At 42.2% G+C, this 20,572-nt stretch overlaps 1 protein-coding gene across 1 annotated transcript in view; it reads right to left on the reverse strand.

Moving 5' to 3' along the window:
• COL17A1 (collagen type XVII alpha 1 chain) overlaps window positions 1–19,772 on the reverse strand; it is a 39,555-nt gene extending 19,783 nt beyond the window's left edge. Inside the window, exons 1-20 of the mRNA XM_059851917.1 lie at window positions 19,506–19,772; window positions 15,018–15,083; window positions 14,287–14,331; window positions 13,413–13,511; window positions 11,325–11,462; window positions 10,911–10,958; window positions 9,954–9,989; window positions 8,305–8,352; window positions 7,842–7,985; window positions 6,482–6,625; window positions 5,699–5,770; window positions 5,197–5,280; window positions 4,794–4,859; window positions 3,376–3,537; window positions 2,921–3,010; window positions 2,737–2,781; window positions 1,999–2,148; window positions 1,330–1,545; window positions 995–1,033; window positions 38–64 (exon numbers count right to left, since the gene is read on the reverse strand). Coding sequence (XP_059707900.1) covers window positions 38–64; window positions 995–1,033; window positions 1,330–1,545; window positions 1,999–2,148; window positions 2,737–2,781; window positions 2,921–3,010; window positions 3,376–3,537; window positions 4,794–4,859; window positions 5,197–5,280; window positions 5,699–5,770; window positions 6,482–6,625; window positions 7,842–7,985; window positions 8,305–8,352; window positions 9,954–9,989; window positions 10,911–10,958; window positions 11,325–11,462; window positions 13,413–13,511; window positions 14,287–14,331; window positions 15,018–15,072 — 1,708 coding nt within the window. The 5' untranslated portion in view covers window positions 15,073–15,083; window positions 19,506–19,772. The remainder of the gene's footprint in view (window positions 1–37; window positions 65–994; window positions 1,034–1,329; window positions 1,546–1,998; window positions 2,149–2,736; window positions 2,782–2,920; window positions 3,011–3,375; window positions 3,538–4,793; window positions 4,860–5,196; window positions 5,281–5,698; window positions 5,771–6,481; window positions 6,626–7,841; window positions 7,986–8,304; window positions 8,353–9,953; window positions 9,990–10,910; window positions 10,959–11,324; window positions 11,463–13,412; window positions 13,512–14,286; window positions 14,332–15,017; window positions 15,084–19,505) is intronic.
• Window positions 19,773–20,572: the final 800 nt, after the last annotated feature.

Below are 20,572 nucleotides of genomic sequence, written 5' to 3' on the forward strand. Positions count from 1 at the left end.
ACAGGCTGCCAGGTAAAGCAGGTAACTCCAGACTCACCTTTGGGACCTTGTATTCCCATGTCACCTGAGAAAAGTGGAAAAAAAAGTTGAATCAAGAGACAACTTATGATTATTCATTCATTTTGTCTTCTAGTTGCTTTCCCACTTTTAATTAAATACAAAGGAGTTATGGCCAAACAGGACACTTCACACTTGAACAGTAGAGGATCAGACACAATCTGGCTTTTCACACTGGCACAATACAAGACTAGGCCTCCTGTATTGCTCTGTGTGGGATCAGGGTCTACAGTTTACATGGCAAACCGGCAGGAGCAGGACAGTGATTGTCCCCCTGCACTCGGCTCTGGTGAGGCTGCATCTCGACTGCTGTGTCCAGTTCTGGCCCCTCACTACAAGGTCCTGAGATACTGAAGTGAGTCCAGAGAGGGCAGCAGAGCTGGTGAAGGGTCTGGAACACAAATCCTCTGAGAAGTGGCTGAGGGAGCTGGGGGTGTTTAACCTGGAACAGAGAAGACTCAGGGGGGACCTTACTTCTCTGTATAACTGCCCGAAAGGAGGATAGTGAGCTGGGGGTCAGCCACTTCTCCCAAGTAACAAGTGATAGGACAAGAAGAAATGGCCTCAAGCTGCATCAGGGAGGTTTAGATTGGATATTAGGAAAAATTTCTTCACCAAAAAGGTTATGGGGAATTGGAACAGGCTGCCCAGGGGAAGAGGTTAAGTCACTGTCACTGGAGGTATTGAAAAGACACATAGCTGTGGCCCTTAGGAAGGTGGTTTAGTGATGGACATGGACAGTGCTACATTTATGGTTGGACTTCATAATCTTCAAGGTCTTTTTCAACCTAAAAAATTCTGATTCTTTTTGTTCAAGTATGAACCATCTTCATCTTTCTTACTGCTTACTGCCCCTTGAAGCAACAACCATCACAAAATTGTGCATTGCCAGAGCCAAGGGATTGGACAGGGGAAGAGAAGGACTATATGGCTGTACCTTTCTCACCACGTTCTCCTCTCTCCCCTCGGAAGTAGCCTGTAACATGAAGTGAAGGGGCTGTTAGAGTTCATTATACAGCAGAGTAGCTACTCATTTCAAGAACAAGGATACATCTATTTGGATTTCAGGCTACAGGAAGCACAGTATGGTTTGTGAGTTTCCTCAGTAAATTTGTTTTCACAAATACATGAAATTTCTAAAGATGGGAGAATGTTGGCTGCTCTGTTGTTCATCTCTTTCCATCATGTGCTAAACAGAAGTAAATCACCTTTCCCTTGCTAACAAAAGTGGCATGAGAAATAATGTATGGGTTAATTTTTGACTCTGCTCACCTCGTTCTATTTCCTTATTCAGTCTGCTCTTCACCATCAACCAGACTGACTCTTCATTTTCATATGGGAAGGTTGAGGAGAGTGAGTTACCATGAAGAAAGTCTACTCTTGAAACATCCTTTTCTATTTTTGAATTCCCTTGGTTAATTGCCAGGAGGCCACCATTGATTTTTTCCAGGTCTTCCACACGAGATTTCAGCTTTCTCACTTCTTCAGCTGGAAGGTTAAAGGAAAATGCTAGGGAACATGCTGCCAGATATGCATGCCTGAAATATCTCATGCAATCATAGGAACATGGCAACACTATGTCACACAGCTATGGCCACTGAGTTTTGCAGAATTCCTTTTTTTATTTTTTTTTTTTCCCCCAAAAGGGATATCTGGAATTTAAATGACAGCTTTGAAATCTGTCAGTCTTGGAGCAGCAGACCTCAGATCTCAGGAGCTTTTCTATCCTACTCACCCCAAGACTATATAACACCCCAACAAAGACTGTATTCCTTATCCATTCTTTCTGTCCATTTGTAATATCTCAATGGCAAGTCACCATCAAGCTGAATGTTTTATTCAGTTCTCTGGCTTGGCATCTCTGGTGCTTGGGCTTGTTCCCAGCTTAAACCCTTTGTCATTCTATACCATTCAACATTTTTTTCCTCAGTTATTTCCTACCCAGAGCAATGAGTCCAAAAAGCAATCCAAGGAGAAACAACCAGGCTAGAAGCAAACCCAGGAGCCATTTCCACCAGCTACAGCAGGAACCACAAGGACACCAGGATGGTGCTGATCCAATTGCACCTCCTGCATCACCACTTCGTATTTCTGGAAGAGGGAAGGAACAATCTCATGGTTAATGAAAAGTTCCTTGACTTCAGAATTAAGAATCTCTTACTATAAAGACATCAAGGCCTGATCCATTATACAAAGGGTTATGGAAAAAATCTTCCTGCCAGTCTGTGCACATGGTGACTGTAATTCTAGTCCCTATGGAAGATGGGAACAGTATTTCCAAAGGGAACTCAAACAGGAGACAAAAACATTCAGTGCATTTTAAAATAACAGCTGGAAAGCATGATCACATGGGGGTAAATTTTTTGTACAGATCTGAGCCATAAGTGACAGCAATAGCCAGCATGGTCTGTCTGAGCCCTCTCTTCCCCATAAATCTGTCTCAGTAGCAGGATGCAGCTGGACTGTCAGCTATCCGATTTTCTCTAGTCATGCAAAAATAACACAACTGTCCACTTATCTACAATCAAATCACTGGTACCAATTTCTCTGGTAGCCTCCTGAACATTCCCTCCCTCTGATTCATTGCTCAGAGACCACTCGTGTCCCTCAAGGACAATTGCTTTTTGTGTATTGTGCTTTGGTGCTTCTTCCAATGAAAGTCTGAGTGGCATCACTTACCTGCATAAGTTTCTTTGTCCCGTTTTGGCATGGATTTCAGCCCTCCTGTTTTAACAACAGTAAAAGAGATTTTACCAGTCTTTCTGTGCATGACAAAATTTAGAGAGTGGGCTTGAAAGGGAAAGGTAGTAATGGAGGCAGAAGGAGAAGGTTGTGTTGCATTTCCACAAGAACAAATTCTTACCGTTTGCATCTGATTTTAGGCCAGTATCTGTAGCATAAGAGGAGGAAAATCCCTGCTTCTCTTTCTTCAAGGTGTCTTCTCCAAAAGATCCTGAACAGCAACCGAATATAATTAGAAACATTACACCAGAAGTTAAACCAGGCCAATCTTCCTTCATTGGTAAAGGTGTATTTTTCTTGGGAAGACACAATAGCTCTGCCTGTCTAAACCAGACCTATTTTTTTTTTTTCTCAAAGCTCCTGAGCTTTGTGAAATATCCTAAGGCACATTCTGGAGGTTCAAATGCAAAAGCCAGACCCAGGTTTCAGCTGGCATGGTTAAAAGTTGACTGCCTGTCAGAGGTTCTTGTATGATGTACAAGTTAGGTGTAGTGCCCTGAACACTGAACTTCCCTTATGATCAGTCTCCATTTCTCTGCCTCAAAATAACCACATGTCCTGAAAGAGGGATGTTACCTCCACTAAGCCCGGTGTTAGAAGCACTGAAGACTTTGCCAGTGTCCTTTGTCATGACCAAGAGCTCCATCTCCTTTGCAGGTGCCTTCTCCTTCTCGAGCAGCAGGAACTTGCAGTCTTTGCGCAGAATGTCGTCTTCCTGGGAGCTCAAGACAGTTCCTCCTGCAATATTTGTAAAAGATTGTAGAGAGGAGATGAGTGTGGGCCATTAAGCCCATAACTACAAGACACATCACTTTTGTTCCTAAACAGGTGGTCACATTGTGATTGGGGTTGCCACTACACAAAGAGCCCTGTAAGATACTGGTAACTAAAGGCAACAGAAGAGCTGTGCATGTCATTAGATTTCTTTGGAGATGTGCATTTCACTAGCAGGGGAGGCTCTGCTGCCAGAAATGGGGAACATCTGGAATTCAATCATATGGAGAAGTGATTTGCCCAATGAGCCCTTTGCTCCTCAAACACACTTCATGAGGAGTCAGAGAAACTCAGCCTGAGAGAGATATACAGGGGTTAGCAGAGCCAGCACAGCTCAAGCTGAGGAGCCCATCAAGCACTGTCAAGCTACTCTGTCAAGCACAAAGCACTCCATATCCTGGGGGCTAGGCAGGGTTAGGAGACATTGAAGTACACTTTACTGAGGTTTGGCACAAGCGGAACAAGGTTCAAAATCATCACTGTGGTCACTCTTGTGCCACTAAGCATTATGAAGTATGTCTGGAATGATGTACAAACATGAATTTGCACACAAACAAAATATTGAAAATCAAGATAAGCAGAATGGTATTATTCCATTACTCAAGGAGAACCTGGAGTAAACCTTTATTAGAAATGTTATCATTACTTCTGTGGTCTTTACATCTATTTTTAAGTCTTGTCTTTGGGAGTCCTTGGATTACAAGGCAAACTTTGCTTTCTTTACATACAGAGAAAAAAAAAAGTGTAATTTATAATTCCCAGAATTGCAGAAAAGAGCCGGAAAGGATGAATCCTGACTGTCCAAGGACAAAGGGCTTCTCTCATTAAAAAAAACATATTCTGGTCATGTATAAGTCAATTCCTTCATTTTTGAGTGGTTGAAGCTGGTACAACTGAAAAATTATTTTTAAGAGCAACATTGGAAATGTTTTGGCTTCAAATAAAGTGCAATTTCTCATGTGCCCTTTTCTGTCCAGCTTCCTGCCTGCTGAGCAGAAATAGCTCAGAATTAAACAATCCAAATTATTTTAGAGAACTGAATCAGACCAGTTCATTTGCTCATTCTTGGATTCTGACTCTTTCATTTTAGAAAGGTACTGGTAGGAGACTTGGCTAGCGACAAGTTACGCACCTGAGTGTCACTCACTGAGTCTCTAACTCATTTTTATGATATGCTTGTATGAGGTCATGCCTAAACACCTGTGAATGACAAGACTCACCTGCTGAGGCAGACACAGCAGTACTTGCCATGGTGTTACTCTGAGATGTGTTCTTCATCCCATATGCTGCAAAGAAGAAATTCAACAATGAAAGAGATGAAGGATTACAAGGGATCTCACACACCAAAACATTTCAAAAATCTTTTCTCATTCAGTGTTCCTAGGACAGCACAAACAACCAAGGGTTTCCCCAGCAAGCAAATTTCTAGTGCATCAGCACTGGGAGCTGTTCCTGCACATGCACAGCAGAGGATATGTTCCTCAATATCTCTTCATACCACACTGTGCCACACAAGAGGAAGGTGATGAGGGGGCCTCTGTCAAGATGAACCTTCTAATCACTACAGAAAAGGTGGGAGAAGGAAGCACACATTGGTGACCCTCACACTTTCTCTAGGCTTACTTTGCTGCTGACTTGCAGAGGCTGCTGTAGCATTCTGGGTTACAGAAGAAGAGCTTGGAGACAGGTTGTTTTGAACTCCAAATACTGTAAAGAAAAGCATTGCAATGAGGGTTATATGAGTCCTGCAGTGCAGGTGGCATTCTGGCTAAAACCCAAACAAAACCAGTGACACAAAAATAATGACATCTCCCAACAAATTTCACCAGCTTTCTGGAGGCACCACAGACCTTACAACAAAATGTTTTGTAACTTAGTTCACCTTGCTGTATTGTTATTGTTGGCTCAGGACAATAATGGTGACCATTTTAAAACATTATCTCAAGTTACATTGTGAGGTCTCATGGCTGCATGGACATTTCTGCAGGTGGGGCAAAAAGCTGCTGACACTCAGATGAGGAATAGGAGAGAAACTGGTATATTGGTATTATTTCACTGTAGTTAAGCCAGAATGCAGTGCCAGAAATGCAGTGCTATCAAAGTGTGAAGGGAAGAAAAATCTGACCTGTAGAGGAAGAGCTCAGGCCCGCATTCAGAGTATGATTGCTGGGAGCCAGGTTATTTGGGACACCAAAAACTGCAAAAAGAGGAAGTGAAATGTTATTACTCCTCTCAAATCATAAATCTAGCACCCAAAGGTCAATGGCACAGTCCCAGAAATTAAGAGTCAACTTGGAAATGCAACTAATGATAATGCACAATAATTGCACAGAGGAAAAATCTTGATAATAAACCACCCTTTTACTGAACTGACAAAGGCAAAAAATTCTACATAAGACAAGATGAGATCATATGTCAGTGAGAGAAAGTAAAGCTTTAAATAATATTCCATCATAAAGCTTCTTGTGGTTTTTCTCTGCAGCTGGGGAAGTCAGAATCCCTGGCATTTAGAAATGGGCCTCGCCAGGTGTAATAACACACAAAACTTACTTATAATATTTTTAGTATATGAGCCATTCTTACAATGGGCCAGGATAATCCAATACTAGTTTGAGTCTAAACTAGTTTTTATAGGGAATGTGAGCTTGACGTCTTTTATAAAGATGACATCAGAATTTAATGACAGTCAGAGAGCCAGGACAATAAATCTCAAAAAAAAGGATTTTGAGATAGATTTAGTGTAGAAGCAGAGAGCACCAAATTACAGAAAACCAGAGAAAAGTCAAGGATATCCCTTGCCATTTTGATTATTCCATCATTTTAGTTTGTGCTGTGCAAAAAAAACCTGCTTTTGACCCAGTTTCAGGATACTTCCATCCTTCAAACCTGGGAAATCCAGGGAGCATACCTGATCCTGTAGAGTGAGACATGGCATTGATCAAGGAAGAGCTGTTATGGTATCCACCAAGGGAAGACCCAGCAGGCAGAGTGGAGGACCACATGTATGAAGGGAGGGCAGTATTCAGTATGGTTGTATCATATGTCCCTGACACTAGAAAAACCAAGCAGACAGAAGTGGTGTTCAACAAAGCCAGACTTGTGGCTTAGCATGCACTGTAGGTTTATAGAGCAAACAACATACATTTCAATCACCCTTGTAGAGTCAACCCAATGACTCCAGGTTAGCATGGCATAACTGACCTCAAATGTCAGCTGATTACAGTCCACACAAATTTTAACCAATGGAATATGGATTGACCTAACAGCATGATCATTCACAAAACACCTAGAAGAGATTTCATTGCTCATAGATGTTATGGTACCAGAATAAACCACCCCAGTCTGCCATTCCATTAATAAATCACCCTGGGCCATGGGATGTATGACTTTTGCTTCCCACATATGTCTCTGATTGGTTAACTAGTGTACTGGAATAAAATTCTGTTTTAGACAGGATTGGACCTTTGAGTAAGTTAGAAGATATTGCTTTTAGATATTGATAGAAGACAATGGAATCAATGTCAATACCACTTCCTCAAGCCCTGTCGTGAGGTGTATAAATAACTAAAAGAAGTTGTAGCATTTTAAGTATCACTTAGTTATAGAATCATAGAATGGTTTGGGATTAAAGATATCATAGAATGGTTTGGGATCAAAGATAATCTAGTTCCAACCTCCTACTATAGGTAGGAACACCTTGCACGAGACCAAGTTGTTGAAAGTCTCATCCATTCTGGCCTGGAACACTTCCAGGGTCATCCACAACTTCTCTGGACAACCTGTGCCAGTGCCTCGCCACTCTCAAAGTAAAGAATTTCTTCCTAACATCTGATCAAAGCCTGCAGTCTTTCAGTTTGAGCCATTCCCCCTTGTCTTCTCATACAGTTCCTGATGAGTTATGAAATGGAATGGCTAATAAATCACTCACTGAAATGTTGTCTTCAGTTCTATCTCTCTGTTTCACTTGGAGATAAGAGATCAAATCACTCGCAGACACATTTGCTTAGAGCTCTTATCTCTGCTAGAAATACCTCTGAATTGAAACTGGTGGCAGAAAGAATGGACTCATTTATTTGGAAATTAGACTAGTCACTAGAAAGATACCCAAGATGGCTCTTGTTCCAGCAATACCTGGACAGTCTTTCAGCATGCTGACCCTTTTTCTGTACAGGAACACCATGTATTCTTATCTGGATGTTCTTAACAACTGAGTACTTTTTATGGCAAATGCAGTTTGGAATGACTGCAACGTTGCTAATGCCAAGTACCTGACTGAGAGCTCTCAGTGACCATCTTCGTCTCCACCACGGCCTTTTTCGGTATCGGGAGGGTACCGGATGGTGACCGAGTAGGGCTGCAGCTGGCAGATCGACTTCCTTTCAGCAAACGTTTCACATCATCCAACTCCGTCCCTAGCAGCAAAAACAAGTGTCTAGAGTCACCCAAAAGCCAGTGTTTCATTGATCTCTAATCCTGCTCTGGACCTAAATAATTCAGTGGAATTTATCTGCATGTCTATGAAGTTGTTACTTTCTGGGGGTGCCACTTAATGACAAAGCTCTAGAGGATGTTTCTGGGACTAAGTACCACTTTACATATTTGCAAGAGGGCCACCTAACCCACAGCATGCTTTCTTGTCCAGAAAGGAGACTCAATGTTCTTAACAGGAGAAGACATAACCCTAGCAGCTACACCCTCTATCTTATCCCTGATACCCCTGGAATAACTTACATCTGCCAGAGGGAGATGCGCTCTGCAGTCGGACTCGTATTTCACTCTCTGGGAAGAGAAAAAGCAGACCATGAATATGGAGAGAGATTCATTTGTCCCCTGGGCTGGGAATGAAACCTTAGGCTGAAGTGAATTCCTTCCTTCTTGCTGTCTATGTTCAACCTTGCTGTCTGACTGCTTAATCTGAGCAGTACTCATGGCCCATGCAAATTGGTAGCAAATGGGCTTGGGCGACTTTTTGTTTTGGGGTCACATTTTGCTGTTTTAAATTCCAGGGAATTATATTTCACTCATTGATGGCCTCTGCTGAAGTCAATAATGCTGCTACTGTCAGATATACAGAAGGTCTAATTATGCAATCCTCAATCACACTGATGTTTCCACTCATCACAAATATTACTTTTATTTTCCCTCTGAACAAAAAAATTAGAGAGCCAAAAGAAGTTTACTAAATACACAAATTCCCTACTACTTCTTGGGTACAACTGACATCTCTACAGCGGGCCATATGATTCAGTCTCTTGCTACTTAGTGACTTCTCTTTTGGCTCACTGAATGCAACCAGTCCAGTTTTCAGCCAACATTCTCACCAGGTACTCAATGCTATTACCCTACTTTTACTGGACCTTTACTGTCCAGCACAAGAAACTACACAGTTAATGTGATTTGGCTGGGGCAAGCCTCTAAATTTGCCTCCCACAAGCAAAGTGACCAGCCAGAACATGTGATACATTCTCTTCATGATGAAATCTGACAGTGAATGCACTAGAAAAGAAATACTATCTTGGCAGTCATGCGGAGAAGATGATGGATTGGAATTATTTTCTGAAGTAATATGAGACACTGGACCTGATTCTCTGGTGTCTACTTTATTATGCATGGCCTAGTTCTGCTGGGAGCTCAGGTATGTAGTGTGCTAGAGGAGACTGTGACGATCTGAGGCAGAATAATTGGGAATGTGACACTCTCCAGGAGGACTGTGCAAGACCATGCCGTGATTTATACCCACTGCTAAAATTAACTTGAATAAAGTGACATTATAGTTTTCCTCTTCAAGCAACTGGAAACAGATACTACATTCTTGGAGACCAAGATAATCCTTCTTTCCCCAACACTGTTAATAAATTATTAGAAGAGCTGAATGATTTAAACAATGCAGAGTTTTACAGTGAGCTGGCTACAGACCACAGTAAGTCTGCAATTTCCTCACCATCTCTTTACTATCAGCATGATTATTTCAGGGTATGGCTTTATGGTTTGCAAGACAGATCACAGTAGGAGAAGCATGAATGCAATTACTGTAAATATGTCAGAGGCTTGTCCCAGAGCATGGATGGACTAAGGTTATTGTAGCAAACAGACAAGATGGAAGACTATGTTCTCAGACAGCCAGGTTTCCAAGAATATCTTCCTGTCTGACACAGTCTGAACGAGCATGACGTTCACTAAGGTCAATTTTTACACCAAGCTTGTTTAAACAACTGCTTCCTGATTAATGGTTCACATCTGAAGTGGTGCAGATCCATGTACCTCATCTGACTGCTCTACACTTAAACTGGTGGATTCCAGCTAAAGAATAAGTCTATTTAACACACCTGAATTATGCTGAACTGAAAAAAGGAGGCTTCTCAAAGAACAGCGTCACTCACCTCGACTTTGGCTTCTCCCTCTGGTAGAGGCAGATGCTGTGAACAGCAACAAGAGAAAAGCTGTATTAGTCTTTACTGCCTGTGACACTCTGAAAATCAGCACACTGATCCTACTCAGGGTGCTTATATTCAGACAGTAACTTTTCTTGGAGCACAGCGGGGAGAACTGAACCATTAAGAGATTTTATCAGGCCTCCTTTAGACCATGAGGCATTTTAAAGAACCAGCAGCACCTTTAGCCCTTCTGGACCAGATGCTGTTTCTTTTTGTACAGAGAAATGTTGTTTGTAGATGGTGATGTCACATTTCAAATGGCCAAAAGGAAGTTAAGAGGCCTGTTGACCCCACTGCCAATGCTGGATATTGTGAAACCCTGCCTCCTCTATGAGCCAAAAGGTGACCTGATCATAATGTTTCAGTATTGTCATTGAGTAAAATCAGCAGCTCAGAGTTTGGACAGGGCAAGACAGTACCTGCTGACAATGTTTAATGTAAATATATCACTTGATAGCCACTTCATTTTTCCATATGTACTTGATGAAGTCTAGAAATGAGCTACTGGAAAAGTATATCCAGCAATGACTCAAAATCCTGAGAGTCTGGACTTTCTTGCTTGCAGCTGTTCTCTGAGCTATTCTGGGAGGGTGAAGGCAATGCTATCAAGTATCCCACATCTGTCTTCTTCTGTCCATGTCCTATATCATACAGGGAGCATCACAAAAGCAGCTGAGAGTAGCAGATACACAGTATCCACCCTCTGAATATGATCAGCTAGAGACCTGACTTTCAGCTGTTAATGTAAATCCCAAATAACTCCTCTGAAGAAGCTGCATTATGGCCCAATACAGAGGTAGCATAGGTAGAGCAGGGCACAAAAATGTGCAAAAAGCCCTTATGGTCATCAACTCACATGACCTTGCCATAACGTTCTGAGAAGCAGCTCTAAAAAGGACGTACCAAAATCTTTTCTGGGAAACTCAGGAGAAGAGTTGGCACTGGAGCTCCCTGCAAAGAACAGAAAGATGTTCATTAATACTTTGTACAAGATCATTAAAAGCTTTCAAAAAATGTCTTCCTGGCAATTGTTTAATCTCAGTGGGCAGAAAACATTTCCATTAAAAAAAGAGCTATTCAGGTTTCATGAAAGAGCTGCTAATGTCTTTCAATAAGTATATGCCACAACTCCTTTTAGGAATGAGCATTACTCTTAAGATAAATAGGACTTAATAATTAAATTGTGCCCCTGGTGGTTTATTTCCTAGGAAAATCACAATGGGACTGGGGACAGTTCTGCACTAATGTGACCTCAGAGTGCACTGCACACTGCCTCCACTGCACATTGCCTCCCTTCTATGGCATGTTCTGTGATACCTTCATATGTTGCATGGCGGTTGACATAGGTTTTTCTTTCAAATGTTGAGCCAGGTGATTTGGTGAGAGTAGAGCTGGGAGACTGGGCTTGTCTGTAGCTGGAGGATGATGATGTTGAATTCAATCTACCACTTCCACCTATGGCCAAAACAAAACACCCTCAGTAAATGGAAGAGAAGTCCTGGCAGTACACTCTGGATGCCCTGGGTGCTTTACTGTCTTCTGAGCTGGACAAATTTGCACTGGTATTTCACAATTAGAGATGGACAAGAACAATATCAGGGTCTAACTCTGGCTGTCCTCAGCATTCAGGGCAGAGAGGAGTATGGGTTATCACTTTGTATAACCGTGTATTTATTTCAAAACAAATCTTGTCAATGATTTGTAGGAAACCAGGTTCTGGCCCAGGGTAATAGGGAACCATTTCCCCAGAGCAGGAACAAATTTTGCTCTGGATGATGCTGAGTTCCGGTTAGGATATAGATTCATTTGTTAACTCAAGTGTTACATGACATAGGCTACAAAACCTGGGAGACTGTTAAACCAAAGTCCTGAAGGATGCAGTTTATGAGATAATGGAAAGCAGAGATGAGTCCCAAAAAGCAGCTATCCACACTCCCACTTAGTCCCTTTTCCAGAGAAGTGACTGAGGTGTGTGTCAGGCCCAAGACAGTCTGGACCTTATTAGTACCTTTCATATGTAGACAGAAGAAACTATTTCCTTCCTAATTCACATCAGTGCTGTGGAGAAGGAACTGAGGCAAGCCATAATTACTATGTTCATATTCTTGCATAAAATCTAATGCTGGAGTATGATCTGGATGCAGCACAAAGGGAGTTCTGTGATAAACTGCAATCTATCTGTGCTGATCAGCAGATAGACTGCAGACAGATATCAGACTGGATATTGTTTACCCATCCCTACAAAAAGTGTGTCCTTTTGATCTCAACAGTGTTTTCATGCCAACTTCCCCTCTAAAAGGACCTGTTTTGTTCTGTAACTTTTTCATTTAACTCAGCAGAAAGAACTACTGTGCCAAGTAGGCCTCTGTTAGAGGCATTCTGCAAGAAAATGGGAAAGAAGAGACTACAGAATGCTCTCTGAAACTTCGAGAGCTCAGTATCTCTGCAGTTCAGGTTATTTTCTCTTTTTCCACATACTGAAAAAAAGAAAATGGTAATCCTGCATGGTCCTCTGAGTTTGCAGGACTGGATTCAGTTCTCACTTGATGCCAGTCCAGACAATTAGACCAACATCTGCAGTGGGGTTACTTCACTTGTGCCCTGAGGCAAAGTGATTCCACACTCTGGCCTTTAACTGGAATGCAGGTGTCTGTCAGATCTCTTTGGTACGGCTAACTCTCCCCTTGAGCTTCCAAAGTGCACTTCACTCCCTTTGGTTTGTCAGCTCCCTTGAAGCACAGAAAATGTTTTCCAGAAGGAGAGCTGTACAGTCAGCCCTTCTGGGGACAGAGAAGTGTGCCAGGTACCTGGCTAGGAAGCTTAGTCTTGAGAATCCTTTGCTATGACAATCTAGCAGCTGGGCAAAGAATGCTGTTAAAGAAATGGTTTTACAGAGTATGCAGCACACAATGATTCAGCACATCCAGAAATTCTGGCAAAGTGTTCAAAGTGCAAAAGCCATGGGCACACAAACATAAGAAAACATTTTCTAGGAATTTCTTTAATAATATTCTACCCTCAGCAAGATCAACAAAAAGATTAATCAAAACTTCCTTTAGAACAAAAATTGTCAGAAAGACTGTGATTTGGAAAAACTGAAGGAAGGGAAATTCAGTTTCTGAATGACTTCTTAAAAACAGTAGGAATGACATTTTTTGTTGTTGTTCTCCTGAAATTAAGTTTTCCCAGTGGAAAATGGGATTTTGTCATTTACTCACCCATTCTCAAAACCAGTTTTAGGGAAAGAATATCTCTGCTTTGTGTATACATTTGGCACTTCTACTTTCACAAATCCTGTTTTCCTTACCCCTGGCTCACCCTATTTCCCTGCCTTGACTCTCTCCTCAGCCCATTTCTGGTGCCTTTGCTCTCTGTTTCCTACTGGGCAATGCTTTCCTTCCTTACTTGAGGTCACATAGCTGCTTCCATGAGTGTACGATCGCTTTTCCACTCCACTCCCTCCAGTGTGGGATGATGTTTTGAGCCCACTGCTGCTCCCTCCTTCTGAAAGAGATGAGCACAAAATGAGACATTCTCTCCAGGCAGGAGACAGGAAGAACAAGGACACTGCAAGAGAAGGCAGGAGGGACCCGAAGTTGTTCACACACTCACAAGTACAGCTTCATATCTGGTTAGAGACCAGAGGTACAGAGAAGTGTCTTGGCAGAGCAGACAAACATTCACACTCCACAGCCAGCAGGTTTGTAGTCAAGTTTTGCTTCATATATGGACTGAAGGATACTCCTGTTAACCCTCATCATAAATGAGATGATAATGCAATTCCTTGCCAACTCAGCTGCAGCAAACTAATTAAGCATATGGTGGGATAAAGAGTATGGACGATTCTTCCTTATTTGGAGCTTGTATTCTCTGCAGATGTAGAAATGTCCTGTGACCTTTGATACTACTGAAAAGATTCATTCACTGTTGCCAATTGGGTAAGATGACAGGGAACTAATACACTGCAGCCCCAGCAATGAACTTGCAGACCCATCACTTTTGGTCCTTGTTCCCAACAGACAATCGCCACTGGAGACTCTATATCTGGACTTAAATCTTTGCTTAGTAGAGTATGTGGCTTTGTTTCTGACAATACCCAGACATGTCCTCAAATACTACTCCTCTCCAGAAACAAGTATTTTGGGAGAAAGGCATTTCTGAAAATTGCATTCCTTTGGGTGCAGATCTTTATGCACTGAGACCTGCTGCACCCAAATAAATAGTATGGAGAGGCACAGAACACCAAGCAGAAGCAATGCGATGGCTGAGAATTACTTACTGGGTGGCAAGGATGTGAGTCTTGTGGTTACAGTCTCTGTAATAACTGAGGGAAGAAAGGGTGCATAATTAATGGCATGTTAATATAGCCAAACTGGATCAATGTTCTACCTATTCTCCATGCAAAAGCATGACTTGTTCAAAGAAGATTGACTCATTTAAATAAAAGTCCCTTAAGACAACACTGCCTGCGGCTGTAGCTGTAGGCTCATTATCACACAATGCTGTGTTTCTTTGCTGGTCTTTCTAGCTCTGAATAAGAACATTACTGCCATGAAAGATTTTTTTCTGTACAAGATCCCTGTAAAATTTCTGGGCACTTCCGAACTGCAGCCATTGCTGTAACAGCAAAGCCCATGGCAGTAACTTCCCACTAGTTAATTCTCATGAGGTCAGTAGAAAATTAACCAGTTTTACATAAAGCCACCAGACAATTTCTAGGCCACCCAGGGCATTGATACCAGAGGTAGGAGCAGCATCCCAATGTCTGCACTACTGGTTAGAAATGCTACCACAGGACAATCATCTGGTTAAACAATCAGGTCATGATACACATCTCTAAATGTCTGATCTTGGCCCATTCTATTCCTTATTCTGACTTCAACACCGAGACCAGAGCCTGGAGCAGAATTTAGGTCTGGACCTCTGGTCAGCATTTAATCCCTTATAGAAATGGCCATTCACTTCTGGGATTTTTGGGTGTGATATAAAAATTAAAAATCTCCTCCTTACGTCTTTCAGTAACTTCTGATCCATCTTGCCTCGTTTTCTTTGTTATAGAATCCATATCATTGCCACCTGCAAGGAAAACAGAGTGACTGCACTCAGAGCTCTGTGAAGAGTAAGAAATGACAACAGCTCCCCACAAATCCCACCACTTTGCTCACCCTGGATGGGGACTAGACTGCCTGGAAGATGTCTGTGCCAGGGAGTTTACAGAGCCCTTCCAGAGCCATGTGGCTACTACAGATGGACTGCCACCTACAAGACAGGATGCTGCACAAGGGAGCAGAGCTGAAACACCAGGAGGGGCTGTAAAGCCAGCAGGTGAGATAGAGGCAGTTGAAGCAAGTCCACTCAGGGATGGAGTTTAGACCTGGATTTATAACCAGACTACACTATATTATGGTCTCCAGCTGCGCCCCTATAAAGGTTTGATGAAAACCAGTGGATCAAAACACTACTCCCACACATCTGTTCTGGGCAAGACTCAACAATGCAGGATTAACTGAGCAGGCAAAGCTGCTGGAGTAAGCTCTGTGCATCCTGCCAGTACTGCCAGAAAAACCTCAGCAGAAATACTGCTGCTCTGCTAACAGTAATAGTACTTTAATAGTGCAGTAATAGTGCAAAGCAGAAAAAACACCAGAGGTACCTTTGAATTAGCTATTTTTGACAGCAAGGAACTTAAGGTAGGAAGTGCTTTATCTTGTTTTACAGGTATTGCAGCAACAGTTTGGAGACCCTGTCTGTGGCTTTGGAATCTTATCTACTTTAATGCCAGCTCAGGTCAGTCTACACAGCGCTGGAATTGATGCTGTGAATGCTGTGTACATTCTTTTTCATTACTTGGATCACTCTCTAGTCAAAATTATAATCTCTACCCAAGGTATGACTGTCTGCCAAGGCAGGAATACCACAAAAAAACATGATTATGAAAAAGAGACATCATCTAGAAGAGAAAACACTTCTGTCAAAAGGAACCACACAATTGCTCACCCCTAGTCTTGCTAGCTAGAAGATAACATTTCATCTTGTGCAGCCACAAACAATGAGAAGGAAGAGATTTTCATTTACACACAAGCTCACCACAGGCCAAAACTCTTCACTGGATTTGAAGTCTTCTCCTTTAAACTGAAGGCCCAGCTGTACCAAAACCAACACATTTAAGATGCTGAGTCTAAAAAAACCTTTGGGCAAAATCCCTTCCAAATTTTAAAGCCCAGCTTGACGCAGAACCCAGGATCATGTCCCCCATTTCTGTTAAATTTAAGTTTGATCCTTTTGATTCCTTTTACTCTTTTGTAAACTGCAGCCTCCTTGATGTTACACTTGTACTGCCCAAGCATAAACACTGACACAAGGCAAGACGCAGCAAAGAATCTGCAGGAATATCCAACATTCAGCTTAATTCTGTCCTTAACCAGCTCCTGCTATTCCCAGAGCTGGACAGGAGCAATTTCAGTGCAGAAGCCACAGTGCCAGGCAAGCCACTTTAGCCCCCCATGACAGACTCATCTGCACTTTGCAGTGAACACCACAGTCCCCACAGCTCTCACTCTGCACTGCTGACCCTGAGCTTGTCTAAACAGCCCTGTAAGTGGAGCTCCTGAGGCCACATCCAAGTCCTTTCACAACCTGGTGGCAGCAGAATGCTTGCTAACATTAGGGATTTCCAAGGGATTTTCCAGGGTGTTGATCCCAACACACATGCAAGGCTTGATCTACATGCATTAGGAGAGTTTCTCCTTGAGCAGGGTAACAGTCCCCTGCTACAGAAGGGCTTCTGGTCATTCCCACCATCAAAAGGCATTATCTCTGCCAGGCTTCCTTACTGCATCAACAGTGGAAGCGTCTTTCAAACTCTCTCCCTAAAAACAGATGCTGGAACAACAGATGTTGTCTAGATGTCAGCACTGTTGACTTTATCAGTGTTTTTGGCAAGGAGCACAAATTGTATTTGGAAACTGCTTTCCTACTGCTTTGTAGAACTCCACTTTCTCTGCTATTGGGAGGTGATGCTGGTTATGGGTGCTGGAAGAGTCCAGCACCACCATGGAGTGAATGCATCTTCTGCATCTTTGCCTTCCCCTGAGAAAGGGAAGTATCTTGCTGTGATATCAATTATGGGGAAAAAAAAAAAAAAGGTTAAAGTCCATCTTTGGAGCCATGCATGCCACAGCCCAACCCCAGCACACAGTGCCTTTGCATGTGTGCTTAGCACATGAATGCCAGCAGACTGACTGTGCTGCATTTCCATTACCTGCCAGGCCTGACTCATCTCCCCAGCTCCTATCTGGAGTCACAAAGGCATAGCTGGGGGCTACGTCTCTGGCACAGCAACAGTGCTGTTGAATCAGAGAAGTCATCTGCAGTCATCTCAGAGCAACAAGCAGCAACTTGTGAAGTGGGGTCACTCAGTGCAGGAAGGTTAAGACAGCAGCACTAAGGCCCCTTCTACATAACTCAGGGGCTGTAGTGTGCTTGTGGCACTTACAGAAACTGAGAACTTGCAGCTATTATTGGCACAAGGAACCAGGAGAGGTGTGGCACTGCCACACTTGTGCAGGCTGCTTCTTCTCTGTACAGCGTTAAAAGCAGAACAGTAATAACTGCCCAGCACTGCCAGATGTGCTCAGATCTGTGCTTTCCACAAAAGCCTGACAATGCAGGGTAACTCTTGCATCCCCTGTTCCACTTCACTGCAAGGACCCTAAGCCATTCTGAGATGGGACATTCACCCCCCTCTTATCATTTTAGAATCTAGGTATTGTATGCAATGGTAATAAAGTTTATTACTGATATCTTTCAAAGGGGAGTGGAATAGCCATAAGGGCGCCCTTTGGTGGAATAATAAAAGCAAGCATATTTCAGATACTTTCATCCCTTCACAATGATCTCCCAGTTTTCATCTCACAATGCTATTGCACTCATAGCACAACCTTTCAGCTCTCTCCTCTCTCCAGAGGTCCCTACTGTGAGACACTCCATTAGGAGAAAGAGGCATCTGCAGGTGCTGAGATTAATAATATTTAATGTCAGCAGAACCTTTTGATCATAAATACTCTGACATGCAGCAGATGTCTCCAAATGATACCACTGACTACGCCTCCCATCATATCACATGTCTTTTAGGTGCCCTTTCCTCTTAACCAAGCCCTTCAGCTGCTGCTGGCCAGCAACTAAAAGAACTGGTTAAAAAATGATCCCTTATCTCTTTTGATCGCACAGACTGGGAATTTGATCTTCTTGTTCTGCTCTAAAAGGTGTTATTTTCAAGTCATTTTATCAAAACCAAGACAGTCAGAATTGACGAAAACAAATCATTCTTCCAAATCTGCTGATTTTGTAGGCTGAAATGATGCAAATGCCAGGGAAGCAGGTTAGATGCCTACCCAAAGCTTGGACATGCTGTACAAACCAAATTCTGCCCTGCCTACAGCCTGTCCCAGCTTCTTTGACACCAACATGTGCTCACATCTCAGAGCACAAGCAACAGTGCTGCCGAGACTTCACTCTGCTCTGCCAGACACCTTCCTTTCAAAAATATGTCCTTGCCATCTCTACTTAACTGTGCTACTCAAAAAGAAATAGGCCATTCTGAACTGCAAAAACTTCTTGGCTCTGGCACAGAAAAGGAGACAATCTGGTATTAATGAAATAAGTGTTTGCAGAATGGGACAGATCTGCTGTCACCATTTCACACATGAAGCAACTAGTCATGGAAAAGTACCTTCTCTAAAGTCACTCAAGTCAGTCTAAAGACAAGAAAAGGAAAATCTTTTACTTTATGCCACTCTGGTCAAATTGCTGAACTTGCTGTAGAAAGGATTCAAACTGATTTTCAAATCACACTCTTCTGACTTACTGTGACCAAAACACCACATAATCTTTTATGACAAAAATACAGCACAAAATACACAATCAATGAGTCACTGCTGATAACAAACTCACTTCTTTGAGACAAAGCAGTTTGTCCATGGCAACACAAACTTTCACGCATAAGCAGTTCTAGGCATTCTCACAACTAGAGATTTATTCCTTAATATTACACCCCGCACCCAACATCTGAAGCTCCCATTTACAATCACTAGACCTCCAGCATATTCCAGCTCTGCTCACTTTTAAAAACAGCCAACAGATGATCTGCATTTCACCATGCTGGTACCCTTATGTAACAGAGAAATTCAGCTAAACTTTATCAATTTTGCAGTTGTTTCACAAAACTCATTAACAATGTACCCATAACTTGGCTTCACACTTTGTTTCTCCCAGCATGTAAACTCCTTTCACTGGATACTCCAAATGAGCAGTACTGACAAACAGAAACCCAAAATGACCCAGCCCTTAAGAAAACTTGTTTTTATATTGTATTTCCCATAGAAAAATGTAACGCCTGCTTTATCCTGCCTGAAAAGTCAGCCTTGTTCTTAAAGGAATTTGGAAGACAGAAAATAAAGGATGTCTTTTTCTGCCTTTTGTTTTAGTAATGTAACTTACCTGCAGTGCTTTGGTTACTGAAATGAAAATCTTTTTTTCTCCTCAACTGCTTCCCTTCTACCAAAAACTTGCCACCTGCACTTTATATCATGTCCTTCCAAAGATGTGTGGAACCTGAGTGATCATCCAAAAATGTTCACCTCCTCTTTATTTCTCCTGTTTTATTCTCGCCCTTCTTTTGCTTTTCTATTCCTGTGCTCTTATACAAGTCCCAACAAAGGCGTGTCGTGGTTTCCTGCCTCACCCTAACCTTCAAATTATCTGACACTCAAGGAAAAAAAAAGAACTGCCTCCAGGAATCAAACTTTATTGAAAGTAAAAATGCTCCTTCCTATTCGCTCAGGTAGATTAACTATTAAGATCCCAAAGGTATAAAGGCTTATGCCAGTGAACATGAACAAGTATAACAGTACTTTCTGAGAGATGATCTGAGATCTGTTTGGGAATCTTCTTGCAGGAAATCACATAGCACTTGCTGATGCCACTGCAAAGCTGCCTGCAAGCACATTCTACTGCTTACAACAGGCTGAACTGGCAGCTACTACAAACTGGCTGAAAACAACTTAAGTCAGGGATCTGAAGTGTTTTGCCAACCTCACAGATATTTATGTCTGTTCAGAAGAAAGCAATATTAATAAATAAAACTACACCAAATTAAGTTAGAAACAAAATTTCTTCCATGTATACTACCTGCAAACTTCTCACTGCATAGAAACTGAAGCAGAAGGGCAGCCACGTGGGTAAAGCAAACCTCCATCCAGCTCAGGACCCTGCTTTCTTAGCACAGCTCATTGTAACAGCTCTGGGAGCACCAGCTGAACAGGACAAGCACATGCAGATATTTTCCTGGTGTACAGAGTCAAAAGTAACAGCACTGCAGTCATTTGCAGTCATTTTTTTGACAGATGGTTTTCTATTAGTTTGTTCAATTAGTTTTTGAATCTGTACCTTTTATATGTACAGTGTCCTACAGCAAAGATTTTTATAACTTAAGTATACCTTGTTAAATATTTTCCCTCCTACTGAACATAACAGTGCCATTCAGTGCCCTGTGCTTCTTTGTAAGA

This window comes from Haemorhous mexicanus, chromosome 7 (assembly GCF_027477595.1).
Source record: "Haemorhous mexicanus isolate bHaeMex1 chromosome 7, bHaeMex1.pri, whole genome shotgun sequence".
NCBI classification, from domain to species: domain Eukaryota; kingdom Metazoa; phylum Chordata; class Aves; order Passeriformes; family Fringillidae; genus Haemorhous; species Haemorhous mexicanus.